At 38.1% G+C, this 26,462-nt stretch overlaps 1 protein-coding gene across 3 annotated transcripts in view; it reads right to left on the bottom strand.

Moving 5' to 3' along the window:
* Positions 1–25,731, bottom strand: part of UNC5C (unc-5 netrin receptor C) — a 350,685-nt gene extending 324,954 nt beyond the window's left edge. For all 3 annotated transcript variants that reach the window (XM_045998229.1, XM_045998230.1, XM_045998231.1), the window contains exon 1: positions 25,238–25,731. In XM_045998229.1, coding sequence (XP_045854185.1) covers positions 25,238–25,361 — 124 coding nt within the window. In that variant the 5' untranslated portion in view covers positions 25,362–25,731. The remainder of the gene's footprint in view (positions 1–25,237) is intronic.
* Between the last annotated feature and the right edge of the window lie 731 nt (positions 25,732–26,462).

Here is a 26,462-nt window from a genome sequence, read left to right as displayed (position 1 = left end):
TGGAAAGCAGCTGGATCTGGGAGCCAGGGGACATGAGCTGTAGTCCCAGTTCTGCATTAACACCTGTGTGAACTCCGGGCTCTATAGGGGTCTGTTTCCTCATCTGTAAAATATATGTTCTGGGTAGGTCAAGTTTCTGAACACAAGGCAAGGCAGTTCCCCATCTGGGTTTCAGCTTCTCATGTGTTCTTTTTAAAAAATGATGCCAAATTAGTGGGTCACTGAAGCCTGGCGGAATTAGAGAAAGCCCTCCCTCCACATGCCCCTGTCAAAAAGAGAAACATTACACACAGAGTTGATGGAACACATTTGGAAGCTCAAATGCCAAAAGGAAGTATAATATACATAATAGTAGCAATTTTGAGAATGCCCTCCCCTGTGTTGCTGGCCTTGTGCATTAGTTCTGAGTAAATATAACTGTTTCCCCAAGTTTATTCCTGCTAAAATACAGATGCAAGTTCGAGTACTATAGTAAATTCGAGCTACTTTATTCTTCTTAGGCAAATTTCCAACCTTATCCTTTTATGACTTTTCAGAACTACATTTTGAAACTCAATAGCTATGAGTCTTCAATCATTAATTTTTTGGTGTTTTTTTGTCCTGGAAAATTTTAATAAAATGACCTCTGTAAATTCCCCAAGATAAAAACTTGTGAAATACCTGGAGCTCAAAGGGTTTCACCAAAACTATCACCCAAAATAAGCATTTTTTAAAAAAAATAACCTTATGTAATGCTCCTATCAGTGAACTAAGACCACTTACAATAACAAAGACTTATGTGGCAAATGCATCTTGCCAATGTCCAAAATACTTGTTTGGAAAGATGACTCCTTTCATCTTTCATCCTTTCATTTCAGTCCTTCCAGTTGAATTTCTATATGCTCTGAAGTAGAAACCAACCAAGATAAGCAAATCAATTTACAGGTTACCGTCAAGGTGTTCTTGTTCTATTGTTGTGTAACTATGGAGCTTCCCCAAATGAACAGTGACAGAGCCTCTAGAAGGGGATGACCATTTGGTGGCAATTCCCAGTAGGAAAAATGACAAGGAGTGAGAATGGGAGAAAACAGGGCGAGATGGACCTGGGAAAATGTATTCTAGGATTTTGAAAACAAATCTTGACTTCTACCTTGAAAAAGAATTAAAGTTCTATTGAAAGCTAACCGTTTTACTTTCTGCAGTACCTTTAATAAAAAATACAAATAGGCTTCATGAAAGAAAGTGCACAGGGAAAGGACATCCTGTTATTCAACAGGGCAACAAAGAAGCTCCTCTGGCTACTCAACTATTCTCTTCAGCTTCACCAGAGGGTTATAACGTCCAAAGACATAAAGTATACTCAATTCTAAAACCACTGTGAATATGAACTAACTTTTTTCCCTAGTGATTTAAAAGGTATTGCAGGATCTTGCCGTCCTCCTGGTAGGGCGATTATTCATCCCACTTCCTCAGCACAAACACCGTTTATGCTTGCTGTCCAGGCACACTTCTTAATAGCTTTCCCATTCACTCACAAAAAGGACCCAATTTAGGCAATAATTATGTGGCCTCCCTATCTCTGGGTTGTAATGCATCTAATCTTCTATTCAGCACACTGCAGATAGATGGACAAGTAGGTTCAATGATAAGACTGAATCTAATTAAGAAAATGCTCAAACAAAAGAGTTTCTAGTACTAAATATAAATAGACACACTTGTATACAAATGTTAGTCAAGATACACTTTAAATTTGGGCTTGTTAAATAATGAAAAAAATTGTAATGAAGAATGGTGAGAAACAGCTAAAAATAAACTAGTAAGCGATACTAGAACCAATGTGTTACACTATCTAGGATGCTTTAAATTTGTGGGCTAAAATCAAAATTAAAGCCCAAACTATGTAAATAATCACCACTAATGAAAAAAAAATCACCACTAAAGACAAAATTCTAAACATAGTACAATGAAGTAATTTAAGTAAAAAAAAAGAAGGTTTACTATGAGACCAGCTAGGCCTCTCATTTTCCAAAGTTGAATATTCTCACAATATGTCAATTTTGCATTGCCTTGGCTTCTCTTAAACTTCCAATAGAAATTTCAAAATGAGATAAATTAGTTATATTACCAACATTACAAACTCACAATGAAACACAAAAAATAAATTTTTGCATTAATTCCTTCATGAATAAAAGTTTCTGAGGGTTTTTCATTTGTTTTTAAGAAAACATACTACTGGCAAAAAACCAATAATAGGAACCATAACATGTCTTTAATACAGACACAATATCATAGCTTTTTAGGATAAAATTTTAAATCAAATGACAATGTTAAAAAAATCAATTAAAACTGCAAACTCAAATAAATAAAACCAAATGGCAAAAATTGAACTCAACTCTAGCAATGTTGAAAATTTTCAATTGCAAATATTTTAATAACTAGAGAAAAACACAGATCACACTCACATTAATATATAAAATATATCAGTATTTTTGAAATTTTACACCACTTAGGACTTTTCATATTTTTCCCTGTCTTTGCATTGTTTTATTCTGCTTAATAAATTGTATATATTGAGAAATAATGACTGACTTTTAATCACCAAGATAATATTTGCACATAGAGCTTCTGATCAGTGTTACCAAATTGAGTTAATAAATTTAAATCAAAGAAGGACTCTTGATTTTTATTTCTTAAGCTGTACATCCTTACATTTTTTAAATACTGGAGTACCTCTCACCCTTTAAATCTTTTTTTTCATGGTCTTCAAGGCATTCTACAGAGATATCAATCTTAATATATATTTTACATATATACATCTAATATAGTAAAACATACATTAGATTATTATAGTGAATATTATTTTCATATATTTGAGGAAAAATAAATTATTTTCATAGACTTAAAATCAGTATGTCAAACAAAAGGAAGAGCCATTTGCTAAATATTAAGAAGACTTCATTTGAGAAAATATGGAGTGATTTTCCTACAATCTAATCTGATGCTTCCTTATAAGTATTTTAGTTCAACCATTTCAGAAACTTTAATAAGATCCTACCACACACATGGCTGTGATACTATCCTGCAGAATCACTTTACAGTCTTCTCACACATTCTTCCCACCTTTTTGTTTTCACATTTCTAAAACTGGAAAATACCAGAGCTTCAGAAATATCCACTGGCATTGCATATACGGTTGACCCTAGTCATGCTCTTCACCTCTCCAAAGGATAGCAGGCGTAAGAAAAAGTTAAAAAGCCTTTGTCAAAGGGAGAATGACGAAGTAAGAACACTGCAACTCTAAAACTTATGACTATCAAATTTTAAATCAATATCTATCAATTAACTATAGTTTCAAACTTATTTGTGAAGGATGTTAATTAAGCAAAGCATTCTGATGTCTTGAATTTAAAATCTAAGTCTCCTTATCGTTCATATAAATCCCTCCAGTCCTTTCAGTTTAAAGCTACCCGATGGATTTTAGTTAATCACAGAAGTGTCTACAACTGTCTCTGAAGTAGTTCTACAGGCTGCTTCTGCTGCATTCTACCCATTTGCTCACCCAGAGAGATCCATGCGACAGGTCCCCCTCCCCTTCACATAGAGTTTACAGAGAAGGGGAAAGATCTAACACAGCAATGATCTACGTTCAAGCACTGACATCATTTCATAAACATCAGGGCACCAAGGAGACCATTACTCAATATCCAAACAAATTTGGAAACATGTAAAACTGTACTGAAAGGAGACAACAAACCTGCACAACTTGACAAACTGAAACTCTGTAGCTGAGAGATGCAGTAATGTCTGGCCTAAAGTAGCTTAGCTACAGAGTATGTAATAAAACAGCTAACTTTGGATTGGAGAGTCATTTTGCACTGTAAAAATGTAATGCAGCCTGAGAGAGCAAAGGCAAAGAGGAACCCGAGAAATCAAAGACCAGGTCTCTGTAGCTCCTCACATCAAGACAAAGACAAGTGCTATTAACAGGAGCAGTCGGAGGGAAGAGCTCTCAAAATTGAAAGGGGAAGAAAACTGGGAGAGGGGAAGAGAGAATAGGATCTTGCACAGCTATAACAAAACATTTTCCGTGGCCTCTAAGTTAAGTGAGAGCAGTACTCTAAAGGGAATAAGAGACACTGCTTTATTCCTTTCTCAAAATTAGCTACGTTTATCCCGGCAGAAAGTTCTAGCACCAAATCACACCTATCTCCTTTTCTCTCTTTCAAAATATTGTTACATCAGTTTTCCAACTTGCAGTTTTTATATATTTTATCTGCAGCATTTTATCTTCTTAACAGGAGTCTAAGTTTCTTAAAGACAGGTACCATCCATATGTTATATTAGTCTGACCCATTTATCTCTGTGGGATAGAGCAATTATTGTCTCCTAAACTGAATTATTCTCAGCTGTACTGCATTTTTTTCTACATAAAAAATCTAAACTGAGGGAGCCTGGGTGGCTCAGTTGGTTAAGCAACTGCCTTCGGCTCAGGTCATGATCCTGGAGTCCCAGGATCGAGTCCCACATCGGGCTTCCTGCTCCACGGGAAGTCTGCTTCTCCCTTTAACCTTCTCTCCTCTTACGCTCTCTCTCTCACTCTCTCTCAAATAAATAAATAAAATCTTAAAAAAAAAATCTAAACTGAATTGTGATGTGAGGGAATACACTACATGTTAAAACAGAAGTATATTCTAACTTCCCACTCTACCAGTTCTTGTCACATGTTTCTCTCCACATCAATTTTCAATTTCGCTAGTGAGAACGTAGGCAAATATTTGGATGCATCATTACACCTATGTAATGTGTAGGTCCTATGTCAGGCGTAGTTTAATTTACTTGACAATCTGAAGAAAACTCCAAATAAGTCTAAATATGCAGATAAATTTCAAATCATAAAAATATTGTCCCCTCTTTTTTTTAATCCATCTGTTTCTCGGTAATTCTTGAATCTCTTTTCCATATTTGGTGTCCATTCTGAAGACGAACTAAGACCCTCAGAACTCGCATACATATTTTTAGATGGAGCTATCTTAAGCATAATGCACCAAATGTGACTTAAGTTTATTTCAATTTAGCTACAGAGATCTTTTCCTTCACATTTTTTTGAGGACCGGTCTGTCCTGGTAAATTTCAAGAATACATCTTATACCTTACTTTTAAGTAGGCCAGGATCTTGACATACAACTACTGCGGAAAGCTGAAGGCATTTCATTCAGGCAAGAGCAGTGAATGATGGACTTATCCATTTGCTTTTATAGTGACAAATAATATGGTTACACTGGGCAGGAAAACAAATATTCCCCGAAATACGTGCTAAGCACATGTGAAAATGAATGGGGCCCCTAAGATATATCATGATTCCTTTTTTCATCAGAAGGTGTTTAGTTCACTCCCACTACAACAACAACAAAAAAACCCAGCCAAAGTATATGCTTACTTGGAAAGAAAATTCTATACTTAAAAATGTAAAGCTCTACCATGGCAATTATATTTATCAGGGGTTTCTTTAGTCTACCTATGCCTCCCGTAATAGAATTCCTGTAAGTTAATATATGCCATAGTTTTAGATGGAAGAATATACTGAAATAACTGCACTATCAAAACAACTTAGTTACATGCATGTCTTAAAGGGGAGCTGGCCTTATAAATCTACATTTAATGTTTTTTCATAGCTTGATTATAAGTTTTTATTGTATATACTTTATTGCATAGGTCATTAGTCTAAGTCCCACTTAGAAAAGATGAGGATATTTTATTTCTTTTAGAAAAAGGTGTAAATTAAAAAATGTTATCATTGAAAGGTGAAATTTTGTGTATCAATTAACAAATGTCTAATAAATTAATATATAGTAAACTAGTAAAATTTTAAATGTATTTGAAAGTTTGGGATTCCATTAAGTAGAGTTTCTTTGGATTTAATTCTCCAACTAACAAATGACAACGGAGAAGATTGTTAACTTATGTAATTGAAATAAAAATCATTGGTTATATGTTTTTATGAAATTAATGATTTGATGTCCTTTGAAGTCATAAAAATTTATTTTAAAAAGAAACTCATTTTTTATTCATTTAATTTATTATGTCACAAATTAAATTATGTATGTGCTACTTATTAAAATAGAAAAGAAGGGGGCACCTGGGTGGCTCAGTCGATTAAGTGTCTGCCTTCAGTTTAGGTCATGATCCCAAAGTCCTGAGAATGAGGCCCGATGGGGCTCCCTGCTCAGTGGGAAGTCTGCTCTCCCTCTCACTCCCCCTGCTTGTGTTCTCTCTCTCGCTGTGTCTCTGTCAAATAAGTAAATGTTTAAAAATTAAAATAGAGAACAAGAGCAAAGCTTTTTTAATATCTTAAGTAAACCTTTAAATAACTGAAAAATGTCTACTGTTCTTAAATCATCCCTTTTCTGAAGATGTCATCAAGTTTTGTTTAGATTCATATTTTGATAGTATTTAGGCATATGAAAGAAGAGGATAATCTGCAGGAAAGGAATTTATTTCATTTTTCTTTTGTTTCCAAAATAATATTCTTTTCATACTGGTTTTGAACCATTTTTTATTTAGATGTTGTTTGGTCTAAATTGACAGTCTTGAAGTCTTTCCTGAAGTCATATTTGCCTCTTTAAACATCTCCGTGGCATTCCATTATGGGCACCTGCTGCTGGTAATTACAGGTCTGTCTTCTAGCCACTTCCTCTGCTTTATGTCAAGGCAAGGCTCAGGCTGCTTGATTACAAACAACTATCAGTTAAAGACCGCTGCACAGCTCTCTGCAGTAATTATTCAGGACAAGTTTGGTCTGTGTTTACCGAAGTCTTAACGAAAAAGAAGCAGTTACTTGTTACAGTTTCCTCTTTGCTGGCAATGTAGCATAATCCATAACATATTTTGGTCACTCTAAAAGTGCCTACGAGAATATCTGATTCAATAATGCTTTATATAATGATACATTTCACTATACTATTTTTAGTCTAAAAACCAAAATAAAAAGCCAAAGATAATAGCTTGTGGTCCCACCCAAAGAACTGAGATCATAGTCAACTACAGGGAAACAACTAGGTTTAATATGTACTCCAAAACAGACTTAATTTTCTTGAGTCTGGGCCACTGGACTCCCCCCACACAAAAACGCCTCCCCACCACCTCATACCCACACTGTCATACAGCTTTGTCTGAATATTTGCATCTCCCACCTCAAAGTCTTATGCTGAAATCCTAACTCTCAAAGATGATGGTATTCAGAGGTAGAGCCTCTGAGAGATACTTAGGTTATGAGAGTGATGTGTTCATGAATGGAAATAGTGTTCTTTTTAAAAAATATTTTTATTTATTTATTTGAGAGAGAGACCACACTCTGGAGCACGCAGGAGCAGGGGAGAGGCAGAGGGAGAAGAAAATGACAAGCAGACTTCCTGCTGAGCTCAGAGGCAAGGGAGGGGGAAGGGGAGGTGGAGGCAGTTCTATCCCAGGACCCTCAAATCATGACCTGAGCCGAAGTCAGATGCTTAACCGACTGAGCCACCCAGGTGCCCCAGGGTTAGTGTTCTTATAAAAGAGATCCCTCAGAGATCCTTCACCCCTTCCACCATGAGAGGACACAGAGAGAAGACGGCCATCTGTGAACCAGGAAGTAGATCCTTACCCACATGACCATGATGGTGCCTTGATCATGGACTGCCAGCCCCCAAAATGGTGATAAATAAATTTCTGTTTTGTTTAAGTCACCCAGTCTGTCGTATTTTCTTGTAACAGCCTTAACAGACTAAGATACATGCTAGAGGCTTGTTTACTTTATAGTGGAAAGAAATAAGAAGAAATTCTCTATAGGGTGATTTTCCAAACAACAACAATCTGAACATAAAACCATTTCATCACATGATACAAAAATGAATTTATTTAGCAGTATTCCATATGACAAAATTCTATAATTAATCAGAAAGCTTCTCAGGGATTCTGGGTTGCTATCTGACTTGTAAACCTTTTTTAACTCCCCATTCTGTGTTTTGGCAACTTGATCAGACCAGTTAGAGTCCAACTGTGGTCACATTGCTTATCAAATGTCTGAGGTTTATTTTCTTCAACAAAGTTCTTCACTACTTAACAGCCCTGAATTACAGGGCAGACCATATGAAGTTAGAAATGAATTTCTGAAGGAAGGGTAAGGAGTTTGGCCCTTCAGGTAGGCTCTAAGGGACGGTGAACTTTCACTCCCGAGACTGTCTTCACTTTCTACCTAACAACTGCATATTCAGCTTACTACCCAGTAACTTTCAAAAGTGGATGATGAAGAGAACCTGGAAAGTCCCCCACTAACTCCACCACCATAAGTTGTCACCAAAGCCCCTCGAAGATGTGCAATTTATGCATAAACAAAATATGTATTCATCCAATGTCATCCAAAAGATCTACATCACATGCCCCCTGTCTGTGTCGAGCACCATGTGGCATGCTGGAGATTCCATGAAGAACACTGCTCCTGTCCTCCTCATGCTGTCAACCTAGCTGGGACGAAGAAAAGGCGATTGCTATAGCTGGATGTGAAAGGTAGCTTTATGAGGGAATAAAAATCTAAACTAAGGCAAAAAGATGGAATAGAAGTCAGCCAAGAGGAAGGGATAGAACATGAGGCGTGAACACTTGTTCACAGCAAAGAGGATAAGCCACCATGCTCACTCACTGCCAGCTTGCTAAAAAATTTCTGAAGGATGTTCCCTCCTAGAGCTGCACTGGAACACCCTGTGCCAGATCTGGGGGAGGTGAACGGTCTCAGGAGGCTCTAACACAGCTCCAGTAACAAAGTTGGAAGGGTAAGAACAAATATCTCTGTCAGCAGCATTAGGAACTTTAGATCTGATTCCAGATCTGATTCTAGACACAGTGGAAAGCCACCAAAAGGTTGCTGATGACATTGGTCAGGATGTGCCTGACACGTGTGAGGAGGACAGATGAGAGCAGGGCAGGACAAGAAGCAGCAAGAACCTTCTTCAGTGATCCAGCTAAGAGAAACGGACATTTGTGAAGCATGTTTAGGTAATACATATCATCTTTTGTAATAAAACATCATTAAAGGGTTGAACATGTTTGGGGGTGGCTCAACCCGTTAAGCCTCTCACTCTTGATTTTGGCTCAGGTCATGATCTCAAAGTCCTGGGATCAAACCCTACCTCCAGCTCTGAGTTCAGCAGGGAATCTGCTTGAGGATTCTCTCTCCCCATCTCCCTCTGCTTCTCACCCCACTTGCAAAGGCATGAGCATGCGCACATTTTCTCTCTCTCAAAAAAATAAGTAATCTTTTTTTAAAAAGGGGTTGGGCATGTTTAAATGATTGCAAATATAAATATATAAAGTCTCTAAATATATTTGACTTTATGAAATAATTTAATTTTTATTTGTTTGCTATAACAACTTGGTTTTCAGGACACCTGGGTGGCTCAGTGGGTTAAGCTGCTGCCTTTGGCTCAGGTCCTGATCCCGGGGTCCTGGGACTGAGTCCCGCATCCGGCTCCTTGCTCGGCGGGGAGTCTGCCTCTCTCTCAGCCTCTGCCTGCCTCTCTGCCTGTTTGTGTGCTTTCTCTCTCTCTTTCTGACAAATAAATAAAATCTTAAAAAAAAAACAAAAAAAACCCTTGGTTTTCTGAATTGCTCCCTTCCCTACCACCCTGCAACAAAACAGTAGCAAATGAATACACATTCTGGCACAAAATAGATATTGTTCATATCATATATTATTTTTAACAATCCTCATTAATCACACAACAGAATTCCTAAGATAGTTTAATGTTCAGAAAATTAGAGTTTTGAGAAGCTTATGTTTATTAAAAAAACAAACAACAACAAAACATGTATAGCCTAGAAGAAGGGTTATAGAAAAGTCTCACCTTTTTAGTGGTTGCAATTTTTCCCTTTTCTTTAAAAGAAACTACTACAAACCAAATGTTAAATACAGCAAAACCAAACAACAACAAATAATCAATCATTAAAAACTTTCTAGGCTGCTTTTGTTGGGTTCTTCAAATAGAATAAGAACCTATAAATACAAGAGATTTTTATAATTATGTTGGGACTAAACCACACTTTGCTCCCAGAATTCTTATTATTTCTCCCTGGAAGAACCTGGATGTTTCCTACAACACTGCACTTGAGAAAGTGAGGAAGGTTAGTGTTAAAAATAAAAATGTTAAATTCTGCTTTTCTGTCAAAGAAATGACAAAGGAATCAGTGTGGCTATTTAGTGTTTCCTGTGTGCATACCATTTTGGTGCAGTGAATGAGTTACCCTATTTGTTTATTTAGTTAATAATGCTTGTATTACATTCTACTTGTTAAGGGTGTACAGCTGCATTGTTTTGGATTATTAATGTTTGGGTTCTGTTCTTCCTATCAAATTTGACATATCTTGATAAAGAAGGTTTTTATGTTTTGTCTTATTTTACTCTTACAATGAAGCATTTTTAGAAAATATAAAACAAAAGAACAAAAGGAATTGTTTAATGTTTGTGAACTAAAAAATGTAATACTGAATTTGTTTGTAGTTAAAAGCATTTTCTACATCCATATTTGTTTTCAAAATAGGGTTGTTACTTAAGCAACTTTCATTCTTTTAATACATGCTAAAAAACTTTTTTCAAACAGAACTGTTTTGTGAATTCTATCCGCTTTCCCTCCTTATAAATCAAGTATACCATTGAGAAGCTATAGAATTCAGCTACAGTTGGCTCATGAACTAATCCATTAGAAAAATACTTTATTAAAAGCAGCATTTAACATAATTAGTAAATGTCAGTCATAATATATATATTTAATAGTTCGGTATCTAATTAATTTCTCTTTTTGGTCTGTATTTTAATAAGACCTTTGCACATGTAAAAACTTTGACCTTGCTCAGAAATTTGTTTAACAAATTTTGCTTCTACCTTAAGATCAGTAAATGGTTTGGTGTGTAAAAATTTCTGATATAAGTAAAGAAATGTAATTGTTTCTCTGCCTCCAGAAAGAATTTGTTAGCAAAAAGTAAAGATTTGCTTTTTTTTTCCTTTCCTAGCCTTTTTACCTATATTTGTCTTCACAAATAAAGTTAATTATAGTGGAGGAAAATATGAACTGACTTTTTTCTTTGAAGTTTGTTTAATACTAGCTTTTTTTTTTTTAAGGTTTTATTTATTTACTTGAGAGAAAAAGAGGGCACGCTCTAGGCGGGGTGGAGGGAGAAGCAGAGGGAAAGGGACAAGGAATCTCCATACTGAGTGCAAGGAACCAGAGCCTGAGACAGGGCTCGCTCCCATGACCCCGAGATCATGACCTGAGCTGAAATCAAGAGTCCGGTGCCTAACCTACTGAGCCATTTAGGCACCTCTTAATACTAGTCTTAATAGAATATATTCTAGAGTCAGAATTTGGAACACACACAAAAAATACGTTAACTTGATTGTCCATAAAACTGAAACAAACGTGCTGACTTTTCAAAAATTTTTTACTTGTACCATTAAATTTTCATAACCAAGGATAAAAATGTGATTTTAAAATCTACTAGTTTCTTGTAAGAATTTTACCTGCGACAAATTATGTTTTCGTTCCTTTATCTGGCATTTTTCCACCGGATGAGTGCAATCCTCTCGTTCCTGTGATATATTTAATTATTTTCATAGCTGTGCCAAATGACAATCGTTGTATAGAATAGACCTATGTAATGAGAATGCAAGAGCAGTCGCAACAGCAATTGCTAACGCACATTAGATGCTTATCTGGTGCTGTTCTTGGTTACTCACTGTTGGTAACTGTTTATCCTCACAACTCTACAGTGAAAATATTATTATTCTGATATTCTGCTTGCAAATGTGGAGTGAAACTAAGAGATTTTTAACTTGGATGCAATTTTCAACATTTTTTTTTTGAGTTTTGCAGGTTATTTCTCTTCACCACAAGATGGACTTAAACGCTGCTATTAGTATTTCCCTAGCCCAGTTACCACATGAACACTCTTGGGAGTAGACATCCATATTTTTTCAATGAATTACGATTAATTTCCTATGTCAGGAGATTACTGAGTCCACACATATGCATACATTGAATATGTTTAAGTCCCTGATAGTTAAGAAAAGGAAATGTAAAACTACAAAGCGGGAAAAAAAAGGAGAAAGATGAAACTATTCACCATTCTTTTTTTTTTAAGATTTTATTTTATTTATTTTATTTTATTTTGACAGAGAGAGAGCACAAGCAGGGAGAGTGGCAGACAGAAGGAGAGGGAGGAGCAGGCTCCCTGCTAAGCAGAGAGCTTGAATAAGCCACCCAGGGGCCCCCATCATTCACCATTCTAAACTGTCATGATAATCACATTGAAGAATAGGCATCATCAAAGATTATATTGTGAGATTTTATTTATTTATTTGAGAAAGAGAGAGAGAGCATGACCAGGGGGGAGGGCAGCGGGAGAGGGAGAAGTAGATTCCCCACTGAGCAGGGAGCCCTATATGTCACTGGACCCCAGGACCCTGGGATCATGACCTGAGCCCAAGGCAGACGCTTAACCGACTGAGCCACCCAAGCGCCCCAAAGATTATTTTTATTTTCTAAGCATAAATAAAATCAATTGAGCACCAAGTCATACTATTTATTATATATACTCAAAATGTTTTTAATGTAATTTTTCATGCCCCAAAAAAAGATACATTTGTACAAGTACCCAAGAAAGCAACAGTGCATTGACATTGAGGGATTGAAGGGTAATTTTTTCTAAAATCTATCCCAAATTCTAATATAATAATTGTCCTATTTCAACCATCCAGAATCACCTTATTTCCAACATAATTCAATTTCATAATACTGGTTCACAGATGTGTACAAACTTTTTGTGTGGCCGTATCCTGATATTCTTTATCACCTTGCAATAGAATTAAGCTTTATGTGATAGAAAAAGAAAAACATATGGAAAATTGTCACTTTTAGCAGATGCAATCTGAAAAAAATAAAGACGGTTTAGAATTAAAAGTCAAAGCCCATTGGTTGAAATGAGGCACATTTCCATCTGTTATTAATGTTTGAGTTACACACTAAAAATGAGATTAGTCATCAAGGCCCTCATGAAGTATGGTAGTAAACGGGATTTTGGTTAGTCATTTAATTGCATAAACTCTGCCCATGTAACATCCAATTCTTTCAAAACAAGCATTTACAATGGCCAGAACGGAATTAAAACAGTTAACAACACCAAAAAAATACTTCTTGATTTTATTAAGAAATGCTTGCATGAAAATCTGAATAAAAAGAAGATCCCTGCCACCTCATTAGGATTAAATAGTAGTTAAATTAAATTAAATAGTAGTCCTTCTCTTTTTTGTCTTTACTTTCTTTTCTTTTCATTGTCAAGCAATGCAGGTTTATGTGAGGTTTGTTTTTTTTTAATCATATAAAAAATTGGCTTCGAAAAATAAGAAAATAAATGATGTCTCAGGTTTGACTAAATTTATAAATAAATATCTTGGGGTAGACTTAAATTTATGAATAAATTCTCAAATTTAGAAATAAATTGATAAATAATTCTGCATGCTTAAAAGCGTGATGAGAGTCCAAATGGCCATGTGAAAATATACGCAAAGCTTATGCCCAAATGATTGAAGTTATAAGCTTTAGCAGGGCTCCCCACTATTGCCTGTACAGTGTTTCACTAATGGTCTGATAATGGGGGGTCGGCATGGAGGTTCTTGTAATACTTTTATCGTTGTGTAAGCACGACAGTCACAGATAATTACTGCCCTGTTTTCAGCTCACACACTAGATTACTAAGCAACCCTCACATTTTGTTTCCACAATGGCCTGTAGTTACAGAATGCTGTCTTTGAGAATTCTTTAAGATGAGACTTATTAAAGACTCTTGGATTCTAATATAATTTGCTGTAAAACACCTTATCTTTCAGATGATTAAATGGAGATTAGAAAATATCCACAAGATGGGGAAAAAAGGGGAGGGGAGGGTATAAAATGAACATTGTAATTTTTTATTTCATTGCAGGAAACATCGTATTACTTTTAAAAATAGTACCATAGTCATTATCTTAAAATATTAACATATATGAAATTATACCTCTGTTTTCACTTTTCTCCTTGTTCTCTTTTCTCAGTCACCTTGTGTCCCCCCTCATTTACACACATTTACCCTCATTTACTCCCCCTCATTTACCCTCATTTACACACATCCCAGTGCCTTCCTGTTGTTTCAAAGTGCACTGGCAAACTAAATATTGAGGCTTACAGAAGAAAAAAAAATCACATCACTTAAAATGAGTATCTCAAAGCAGTGCACGTTATTATGTGCTTCGAAGGAAACAACTCTTTCTGGAGGTCAGCTTAAGCTTCTCCATATGATTTTTCTCAGACTTCCTTTTAAAACCATCACTGCCATTTATTATCTTCTTGTTATATAGACTGTTACTTTTGTTTCATCACAAATCTTTGCCCGTTTATTAGCAGCCCTGCCACTACTATCAGATGGCATTTGTTTTACTTAATGTATGTAGTTTTAGAGAAAAATTATAGAACTGCTCTTACTGCATTATATGAAAAAATTCCAATGTACATTTAGCTGACACCGCATCAGCTGCTATTTAAACTGGGCTTAGCTAATGGACTTTTAATGTCAGAGGGGTTACACGCAGTTACTGGCTATTAGCAGAAATGGTTCCTTTCTAGAAAAAAAACCACTTTTCCTCAAGTGTGTTGTTTGAACATTCCTTTCCCTAATTTAGTGACTGTCACTGAATGCAAAACAAACTCAAGGACTCTGGAATGGGCTGTTATCTTTAAGACCCTCTTTTTAACCTTGCAATTCAGCATTAAACAGGCAACCACCCTCATTAGCATTTAGGCTTGTAATCACAAAACTCTGTGAGGCACTATTATTTATTTTGCCATTCTTAGCAGAGTCCTACACATTTTGTTAGGAGAATCCCATATCATCCAACAATGTATGACACGTATGATAAGAGAATATACATGACAGTATTCTGAACACTAGCATTTCTTTGCACCTTTTAAAATTCTAGTTCAGAAACGCCAAGTGATGTGAAAAGGTATGGCAAGAATTAATATGATACATATTAATATGTATACATATTTAATGTTGATTAATTAAGATGATACATATGATACAAGAATTATATGATATATCACATATTGATGTATCATATAAATATTTATATATTAACCTGAATTTAACACAATTTTGAACATAAGCAAGGAAGTATATTACTCCTCTATCTGGAATGAAATTCTGTATCTTCTTTCATTAGTAATAACCTTTCTCCCTCCTCAGTTAACTTTATATCTTTGCTTGTTTACATAAAGCTTTCAATGGATGTGATAGAGATACTGGGAAATAAAACCACCTGTACAGGATCTAAGGGAGTCCAAGAAAACCAAATATTCTGCAGTCTGGAAACAGAACTCCACACTTAAGAAATTGAAACAAATCATCACAGAATTCAGGCAAGAACCACACAACTGACCTCTCCTTCCATCAGGGCACAAAAGAGGTCACGTCAGGCAAGGTGTTTACCAGGGGAAATCTTTCTTCCAAGGAGTACCTGGTGAGGGACTCATGCATGTGGTTGAAGATTTTTGCCTCTCCACGCATGGAAGTTATTGTTCTCCCTTGGCCAACAAATTACAGTCCACTGAGTAGGAAACAACGGGAATTTCTCCACATGTTGAAATAAGCCAGAAAAAGTGGGGATCCCTTCGTTTCTCTCACATGGAAGATAAAACTTGTTTCTAGAGATAAGACATTTTGCCAAGAGACAGAGGTGTCTCTACTGGTGTCATATTATGCAAATGACTTCGCACCTGGCTGAGAGTGAGGAACTTTTTGCAGAAAAGTAGAATATAATTTTTCAGTTAGAAAGCAGTGATGAAACTTGCTTCCTCTTTCAATGACTACCTTTTTTAATTTGTTTTACAAGTAAGTTTTATTTTCATTTTTTGATAGGTGTTCTTTATTTTCTAAGGATGTTGCCAAGGCGCTTCGAAAAAATTCTCCTAAAGCAAAAATAGTTACACACAAGCACGCACACACAGACATAATTTGTGCCAGCATATATATGCTCCCAGGGAATTACTGAACTATATTTGTCTATTCCTTGTAAGTCTTCATTTCATTAAGACTCTGCCTGGAATTACCCCGTAGGAGATAATTCTATAGTTATTTAATTCAATAAAAAATGACATGTACCTTTCATGTTATCACCATTTCTAATAAATCCAATAGACTGATTACTCCTACCCCTACTGGGAAAATATTATCTATTGTTAAAACTTTTCCTAGTCATCCTTTTTATTTTTTTATTATGTTATAGTAAATAAACTATACCTCTCTTCACTGTGGTCCTTCTAATTCTACATAAATGTGTGCATGTGTATGTACATCTAAACAAAATAAATATTTTGATCAATATATAGAGGTCAAGATACAAAGACATCGATGATACTTTCATAAAGATAAAATTCCACTTAAGCATTATTTCTGTTGAAGAACTGTCCTTAAGAATGCCTACATAAACTGGGTGATGGACGTCAAGGAGGGCACATGATGCAGTGAGCACTGGGTGTTACATAAGACTGATGACACTGACCTCTACCTCTGAAAGTAATAATACATTATATGTTAATTAATGGAATTTAAATTTTTTTAAAAAACACCTACATAATTCTAAAAATGCTACTGGATTTCTAATGTACATGAAATTTAAACTACGATGTTCATATTCTTATTAATGACAATATTTAACAGAGTAATTCAGGAAATGAGAGTGCATTTTATAATGACCACTGGAGGATTAATTATATATTCTACTACTAGTGAAATAAACTCAGACACTATATATCAGTATCCCACTAATTAAGTCTAAGTTTCTCAAACAAGCACATCCTGCTCAAACAGGTCCAAATAAAATCCAAACATAATTTTTTTTCAAGTATACACCTTTTAAGTACTTTCCAAGTTCTGCTGTGTAAACTGAAATTGGCACAGACCAACACTCTTATTTAGATAAAAGTTGCAAGTCAGAGAGCTTGTTGAATAATATTATGACAAAATGCTGATCTGAGGTCTCTATTCCGGATACCCAAAATAATAAATCGTTTGAACATGCCTGTTTTTTCTCAGCTTCTGAGAGCAGTTACTGAAATGGGCTTCTGTTTTCCACCAAGCTGCATGCTCGGTTGGTGATAGCTGTGGCAGCCTGGGAGGGAAATGTCTCAGGCTCTTCCAAACCTTGAAAGTGATCCCTAATACATTTTTAAAGCTTATATTCTTTCGTCATCTTATGAAGATCCAGAGGAAGAAGGAAAAGTTGCTAAAGAAAACGACAGGCATAATTACTGTTTTATTTAGGATGACTTCAAGATTGCTGCTTGCTAAACTTGAGCATTTCCACTGGGTGGCTACAATGTGTATATTTGGCAAATCCTTTATTCAGGGGAAGAGAAAATATATCATTTTCCCCTTATCAAAAGTGAAATTAAAATGTCAACATATTTCACACAGACATAATGCTCAAAGTGAAATGACCATTATTTACTCTATCTTCCCAATCATAAAGTTTCTGTTGTGGTAGTAATTTGGTTATTTGCCTGGTTTAGGTCAGATATAATACAGGACTCTGGAAATAACATATAATGAAACAGCAGAGCTTTTTTCACTCATGATGATTTTCAGTTCCTGCAAAAGTTAGAGAATACCTCTTGCTAAAGAAAGTACTCTTTGATCTGGTTGTAGAAAGGACTTTTTAGGTTCCTGAAAGTCTAGAAAGATAGGAGAATGATTTAAAATATGCAATTTGATTACAAGGAACAAACTTGCAAATTCAGAGATTAGAATTGTCCAAAATTGCTCTCTTTACTTTTATACATGAATGTAATTCATTATGCTTATAATTGTAAGTGGATATCATCACACCACATACCTTATCACGTTGCACAAAACTTCCATGGTCTAACAGAAAACACATTATGAATTAATTTAAAGTGATTCCATTTCTATGCAAACGGCATACTTTGTTTCTATGCTACTCTTTTATATTTTATACACACTTATTTTCTTGGAGTTTTAGAAACACTTGCATTTCCATTTCTGGACATATTTGCCCTTATTAACTGGGCTGTAAATGTATTTTGATCCAAGTATCTTGAAACAGGCACTGATATGCCAGCAGAAATCTGTTTTTTGTTGTTGTTGTTGTTGAAAAGGAATGCTCATATATAAGGGTTTTCTTCTGAACAGGAAAAAAAAAACCAACAGAAAAGACCAAGAAATATAGTTGAGTTCAGGCAGTTCATGATTAAATAATCAATTAAGACATTGACTAAAACTGAGAGAAGTTAGCATTCATCAATAAACTTGTTAAATGTGCTGAGGGAGTTTCCGTTGTTTAACCTCCTTAGTTAGAAGAGAAGAGAATACATGTTTATCTACATGAACCATTTTTATGGCTTTCCTAATTGCTGAGAGATGAAACCAGCCCAGGACCCAAATAACAATGATTAATGAAGGTAAAAGTCCTATCTTCACAACATTTTAAAATAAATAAGGCTGGTTACTGTGGAATTAAATTTGATTAGTCAGTGTCATCTGTTAACATGATTATTTTGAGCTTCCATATTTAGAATGAGAACTCTAACACCGCACACCAATATAATGAAGTCTCCTCACCCGGTTTCCCTTACTCTCAATCTCCTATCACACTGCATGGAGATGCGGTTTATTATTTAATTAAAAGAGGGTATTCCCCAAACATTGGAGTTTTCAGATATTAGACTTCACTTTTGCCAAACAAAGCATTTTTGCTCTCTGCTAATAAAAAGTACAATGACATTAAGGACAATTATCTGCATATTTGGCACTTCCAAAGCTATAGCTCACTTTCCAAATTATAACTTCAATTTAATCGATGTTACAGTAAGTTTAACACTAAAAACTCCATGTAGAAAGCTAGATATGTTTTTGGTACCTCTAATATCTGGAAAGATTCTTTGTGCATTTCAATACCTCATTATATAATCCCAAAGTAGCAACTTTTGTGGAGGCAGGAACGCTCAAGATGAGAAAACACGTTACGACTTGAACACAAACTCTTCTTAAAAACCTGAAATTATAGAACAGTATTTTCTAACATTTTGCTTATGAAGAATCAAAATATTGTCAACATAATATATGTATCAGGTTTTCATGAAAAGAAAAAATTCTTCTGAGAGCTCTAATCAGGTAGAGAGAATAAAAAAGTTTACTATCTCTGGTCTTGTTAGCTCATAAAATTATTACCATAAAATCTTTCATTAAAATTTCCATAAATGTGGAGAAGACAAATACTTAAAATAAGAAAAACTATAAATTTTTCAATTATTGGATTTATTTTTAAGACCTAGAAAAAAGGAGACAGTAGTATTTTAGTATTGCTCATGGCAAACTTCCTCCACTTTAAAAAAGTCACATAAAAAATAGCACTGAGTTTCAATGAGTCTCCTTCTAGTTTAAATATCCTTGGACTAAGCAATACTGGGACAAGACCCAAGGTCTCAGTTTTATGTAGCCCTTCTCCACGAATACACAAGCAATACCAAACCCAAACAGAGTGTGAAATCAATGAAAAGTCCATAAGTAACTTTCAGAAGTTAGGATAACAAAGAAAGCAAGTGAGAAATCTGAGCATCTGTGAGAGTAGAACAAGCAATCAGAAATTAAAGCCAGAATGAAAATACTGTAAGAAAAAGATCTGTCTTAACATAAAATACTCCACAAATCCCTAGTGTTATCATACAAGTTAGCTAGAAAACAACATTCCCACTAATCATGAACAAAATAGAAATAACCATTAAACAACAAGAACCAATTAAATGTGAAAGTGTCAAAATATGTTATCTAGATTATCCACGTTGTTCTAAATTATGATACTAAAACTCTTTATTGCAAATTTAATTCAAATATATGAAAAGTCCTGGTGAACTTGCTTTGCCTTCAAGTCCACCTATTTTTCTATGTTTCTTCGTGTTGTTTTAACATGCATTCCATTATGTTCTTTAGACAATACATCTTTGCCTTTTTTTTAAAGGAAAACTATTGACATTTACATAAAGGGTTGATTTTCCTTAAAATTTTATCTGAAAGCCTGGCACTTGGCATGCCCCCCTCCAAAAAAATAGTTTATGGATTTACGGAAAGTTTCCTTTCAATACTCATTGTAAAGATAGAAAGTCAAGGGTAGAGCTTGGAGCCAGGACTTAACCAGCAGTGACTCAACACGGCATTTTTAGAACTGGCATTAGGTTAATTTTCCCAGAGTAAGCAGAAAGGAAGAAATGGGATTATGAAGGGAGAGAGCTTCTCCCAGACTGACTCTTCAAGGAACCATGCAGGTCACTGTCCAGAAGTTTGCAGTGATCTGTTTCAGAACATCTTCTCAGACAACTTCATTTGTTGCTTTTGAGGAAGGAGAGTCTGCAGTAATTCCCAGTCTGAGTTCACAGTTATTGACCTTTTGTTTCTTTAACTTCTAGATTCTTTGCCAGTGGTTTACAGAGTTAGAAGCCAAAGAATAATGTTTACTTCCTATGGGCCAGGAATGGCCCTAAACATTTTACATCTATTCATTCAATCATAATAGGACTGAAAGGATGTTTTATCTTCACTTTACCTCTGTGGAAACTGAGGCACAAATGAAGCTAAATAACTCACCCATGGCCACACAATTGGGAGATGGCAGAAGCAAGATTAGGAGACACTGATAAATACTACGCCAAAGAACAGAATGGGCACATACCACAACAACCCTTAGCTTGTGCCTCCTCAAAGCCAGAGCAAATATACATTAAATTTAATTAAGATTTAATATAAGTTAGACAGTTGCAATGCAAATTTGGCATTGAAACACCCCACTTCAAATCAAATTGCCATCCTTAAGTTCCTCAGTGTAGAAATTTCTGGAAACCCCACCACCATTCCCAACAGAACCTTAGCCTGACCTATGTTCACTATCTTTGATACTTGAATCCGGAAAGTACTATACCTATGCTGACTGTCATTTTTCAGAAAGTGAGTTGTAATTATAGGCTTCTAAGTCTGTCTTCCTTGAGGGCTGAAACTGCCCCTTTTAACTTTGTGTCCCTTACAAATAGCACACAGTCTGAGACATAGTAAGTGCATGGCAATTGTTTATTTAGAATTTTACTTCTAATATCATACACTATCCAGATGAGCTAATGGGTTTCTAATCTGTGGGAAATGTGAACAGGTTTGTTTTTAACTGCCACAAATGCAATAGTCAAAATTTAAAATAAAAAATAGATTAAAAATCGCAAGGCAAGGACTCTAGCTCAATCCCCACCCCCACTCCTCTCCCTTATTATCTTCCTGAAGTGGTTGCAGCCTGTAATTTTAATGTTTCTTCTGAGAGTGACTCCCTCTGCTGCTCCAGCAAAGCCATGACCTAAATCAGAAAAGTGCTAAATGCAGTTCAGGCCTAATAGAGCACACCCTGGCTGTTGGCACTAATTGGAGAAAGTAGCATACATTAGAAAAACAGTTATTTTTAAGTCTCAACAATAATTCTAAATAAGCTAGGAGGATTTGCTTTGGGAGAGCTCATGCCTCCTTTATGTCTTTGGGGAGGTTGCTTAAAAAAGATCAGTATGAATTCTGATCAGGACATCCAGGTCCCAGACTAAAATGGGATAGTCTAAGAACTTGCATTGCTGAATGGTGAATCCCCATTCACCCCAGTATCCAGAGTACAGAAGACTAAGGAATCAGTGCATGTTAACAATCGAATAGTTCTTCCTTCTTTGCAAGTATTTCAAAAGTTTGTCCTCTTGAGGCATTTTAAGCCCTCCTTAAGCTAGAATACATGAAATTATTTTTTCTAAACAAAAGTAAACTAACCTACTTTTCCTGACTGCAAATGCCAAATGTGATTTTATGAATTTACTCTGCTCCTAAAATGGAGAAAGTATGTGATGTAATGAAATTCAGTTATCCTTCGTGCCAACTGTCTATTTGTACCACAGGAATATGCACAAATGCATGAAAGTAATTTGACTCTTTTGTAGGATGTATACTATTTGTTTAAAAAATACATTATACATTAACTTACGGTAGTAGCAAATATTCCCAATATGACTAGGGTTTTCACTGATTTTCTCTTCTGACTTCAGTGATGTTAACACTCATAACACTAGTTGGTGCTAGATAAGCAGAATATCAATGCTGTGTAATCCAGAAATGAAAGCATTTCTAAAACAGGAGGTACTAACTCTGAGGCATGCTGATCAAATACTCTCTGTCTCTTTCTCTCTCTTTACCTAGTAAAATCTTTCATTCTTAGAAGTAAGAAGCAACACTATTTTTTTCCCCTGGAGCTAGGAGTTTCAGGCAATACTGAATGAAACAATTAAGGCATAGCCAGAAAGGAGAAAGTTGTTGCCTAAATCCTGGAGTATCTCCCAAGGACCTGAATAAAATGACTGCTGTCTTCATTTAAACTACAGTTACAAAATATACTACACTCACAAATAAGACCTATTATGCTTCTTTTTTCATCTTAAACATCTGTTGTTTTTTTGGCTACTTCTGAAGACATACATATTTTCTAAAACTGCTAATTTTTCTAGTACTTCTCTAACAACAGAATAAATAAATCTCATCCATATTGTCAAGTACTCAAATTAACTTTCTCATCTTAATTGCATATGTGGTTCCATTCATAAAAATAGTTCATTTCCATCTTTAAGTGTTCAACACTTGGAAATCATACCTTGAGGGAGCAATAGTATCTTTGGTTTCCCTAGTGTTCTAGTCCAAAGAGAGAGGAGAAAGGAGAAGAAATTTAAAGGAAAAGAAGGTCTGAATGCCAGACTGATATAAAAGTGTGATTCTGAGAAGAAAGTGTGCTAGTGGTTCAGTAGTAAACAGGCCAGGAAATGGGTTAGAGTGATGATGATAGGGGCTGAGTTTGGTGCTTTTTACATTTTTAATACCTAACAGGCAACACGGGAAGAGCTGGTGTCCTGAAACATGAGGCTAACAAAGATAAAAGTGGTAGTATAGCATCTTTTAAGACTACAAGATTCAAACATTTATTCTTCAGCAACTGAAGTAACTAAACAAACGATTTGGAGAGGAACACCACTGAAATGCACATACCCTACAGGCTACATTTTATTTTTCCATTTAAGACCAGAGGAGCAGGTTCAATCCCCAATCTTTGGACTGCCTGGTGTATAAGAAAAGTGCAAGTGGCACAGCTCGCTCACTCAGTCTTCAGCATCTTTTTCTTTTAATCTCTTCTCCCTTTTTTCTTAATCTACTTACAATCTCTTGTTTGATTATCTTTATTGATTTTTTTTTCCCTGACTCCAGTCTTTTTAACATGGCTGTAAGTAAGCTCTCAGCAAGAATCCTGTAGCTCCTGTTTGGCATCTTTGGGGACTTTAACTTGTCCTTTTCCCAAACAGTCCTCTCACCGCCCAGTCCTCCCCTGACCCACTCCCACCTGAAGCCCACCCCACCGCTGGGTCCTTTGTGCGCCCAATAACGTAGACGAATCCCACAGGGAGTCACGCGATTGATTTCACGACTATTCATCAGGTTGTTCGGTTAAACTTCCAAACACTTCTCTCTCAACACCCGTGGCTGCTACTCAGAGAACTTCTTAGCAATTTCGAGAAATGTACAAGTGCATATGACCTTTGCAAAATGGACAGATGAGCTCTGGAAGTATACATAAGAAAATCAGGGCAGAACCTCGGGGATGGGAGGCATCTGGTAAGAGGGGAAGGAAGGATTTATGAGCGTGGCTACTTAGCTAGGCAGCAGGAAAATTTACTCCCGAAGTAGCAATCGCTAATTCACATAGCCTTGCTAATCACTTCCCTCCTCGTTCGGACCACACTAGCTAACGACACTAGCTAACGCTCAGAGCTCTCCTCCACCTCCAACACCCTCTCCTCCTAGAGCCTTCGCAGATCGGAGGAAATGCTGTCGGGTACCTCCAGAGTGTCCGAGCGACGCCTGGGGAGTTCGAGGCTATCGCCGCACCTCCTGCTCTCCAAATTTGGAAAGAAGTGTAACCGAGATGGGATCCCTGAATTACCTCCGAATGCTGCATAAGCTTCCTTCACCCCCCCGCCCTATGAAAAACGGCTGCTTCCCCTAAGCCAGCGACACCACAGAACTGGTCAAAAAGACCAAGGTGGGCGCTCTGCTTGGCCAAAAGGTTGGGGTCCCAGGTGACCCGAAACAGACCCCAAAGGGGGCAGCGTTGGCTCTTTCCTGTCCTTCTCCCTTCCACTCAGCTTCCTGGGCTCAGAAGACTGAAAGCAGCCGTTGCCACTTCAAACTCGGAGAACAAGAAGGCAGTCAGTCCCGTGCTTCCCCTCGATCCATATCTGCCCTCAACTCCGGACCGCTCCTCTCCACACCCCTGTTTTGCCCACCGCCCCGGTCACTTATTTTAAAGCTCAGACGCGTTAAATTAAAATGTCAGAGTTATAAACTGGCCCATTACGCGGGGGAGTTTCGTATTTGGTTTGAACAACCATTCCGTTTCCCCAGAGCTCTGGGGTTTTAAGTTTCTCCTTGGCTTACTGGGAGGAAGACTCGGAAAGGGTGAGAGTGTGGAGGCGTGCACACCGCGGGGCCTGCCGCAGGCTGGGTGGCGGGTCCGGGTGGGCTGAGGATCTCCACAGCGCCCCAAGCAGCAGAGTGGCACCGGCGCTGGTGGGTCCTCAGCAGTAATGGACACATTTCCTTAGCTGAGAGCCCTTCGGCGTCTAACGTGCTCAGAGACGCCCTGAAGATCCCGCAACCCCAGATGTGGCTCAGCGCGGGGAGCCTCTGCGTATCAGGGTGTACCTACGGTAGCCACACAGCCACCCGCAACGAGAGTCTCTGCAAACCTCTGTGTGTACAATGCGCAACAACATGTGAGTGTGGAGCAGAAAGTGCAAAAGACACCCAAGGCGCCCAGATGCCCAGAAACAGATAGATGTCGGTCCACACCCCGTGCGTCCCTTGCTTGACCATCCGTGCTCATCTCGGAAGATGGATTAAAAATAACAACCAGAGCTTCTTGACTAGTTGGGAAAGTGGAACGTGAACTGATTTCCAGTTGAAAGCAACGCGGCGAATTAAGGAAGCCGGGAGAACTGGGGAGGAGGAGAGGAAGGAGGAGGGAAGAGAGAAGCGAAGGGAGGTGGCCGCGGAGCTTGGCGGACTCTCTTACCTTGAGCGGCCGAGCCGGTACTGCTGGCACTGAGGAGGGCCAGGGCAGGTAGCACGAGCATTTGCAACACGTATCCCAGTCCCAGTCCGCAGCGGGCCGCTGTCGCCCGTAGACCTTTCCTCATCGTCGACAGAGGTGTGCCGGGCGGAACCACACAGACAGACGCGCCAACAGCGGAAAACCCCACTGGGAAGCCGCTGAATCCGTGCACCACGAAGCAGTCCGAAGAAATAATGATAACCAAGAGCCACACTCCACTTTCTCGAAGGGCAGGAGCCAAAAGGGGGTGGAGAGGAGATGCTGAGGAGAGTTTGGCCGTCCCTCTTTTCCTGTGCCTTCTAACTGGCGGCTCGGTGAGCGATTGCTCTGCCCCCACTTGGAAAGTCCGAGGAGGCGCAAGGCGGCCACCTCGCCGCTCCCCCCAGCCACAGGAGCAGCCGCAGCTCCGCCGCGCGCCGAGCCTGGACTGCTCTCCGGGTCCCCTCTTCTGCGCGGAACACACACAGGCAAGGGGAGTGTTGGGGCGGGGGGAGGCGGCGGAGGGAGAGGAAGCGAGAAGTGGGAGGAGGTGGGAGCAGAGGGAGGGAGTTGGGCACAGTGGGGCTGTCTGGTCTCCAATCTCAGTGTGCTCACACGAGCGGAGAGACGTCCAGGCTGCCGCTGCTGGGTGACCAAAAAGGGTCACCTCCTAGCGTTGGGGCTCACGGGTGCGCGGAGGCACTCGCGGTGGAGGCGTGGAGGGCGCAGCCCAACTCCGCTGGGGGGTAAGCGGCGGCGGGAGCGCGCCCGCCCGCGTTATGTAAGCAAGGATTGGAGGGAGATGCGCGCCCAGCGCCGGAGGTGGAGACGGGCTGTAGGTTTACCAGCGGAAGCATGGACGAGAGAAACCCGAGGGCAGAGGCGGCAGCGGAGAGTGGGAGCGCGCCTGCCTCCCGCGGTGCGCCAGACTCGGACTCCAAGAGCGCAGCGGGCGCGCCCCGAGCCTCTTGGCTGAATCCACTGGAGCTCAGCCTGCAGCCTGCCAGCTTCTCCACGGCGCCAGCAAAGCCTGAGCCAGACTCCCCAGGACTGGACTCGCTCTACGACTTGGGGTCTTGCGATTGATTAAGCTGGGTGCGGGCTCGAGTTGAAATCCGGCGTGGTGGGGATGAAGGCAAGAAGCTTTTGCAGTGACCCCAACCCGCTGCAATCTTGGGATTGTCTGCGCCACTCAAACTGCTCTGTG

Source organism: Meles meles, chromosome 2, assembly GCF_922984935.1.
Source record: "Meles meles chromosome 2, mMelMel3.1 paternal haplotype, whole genome shotgun sequence".
Lineage (NCBI taxonomy): Eukaryota > Metazoa > Chordata > Mammalia > Carnivora > Mustelidae > Meles > Meles meles.
The sequence above is the reverse complement of the archived record's forward strand: the minus strand, read 5'-3'. Positions and strand labels throughout refer to the sequence as shown.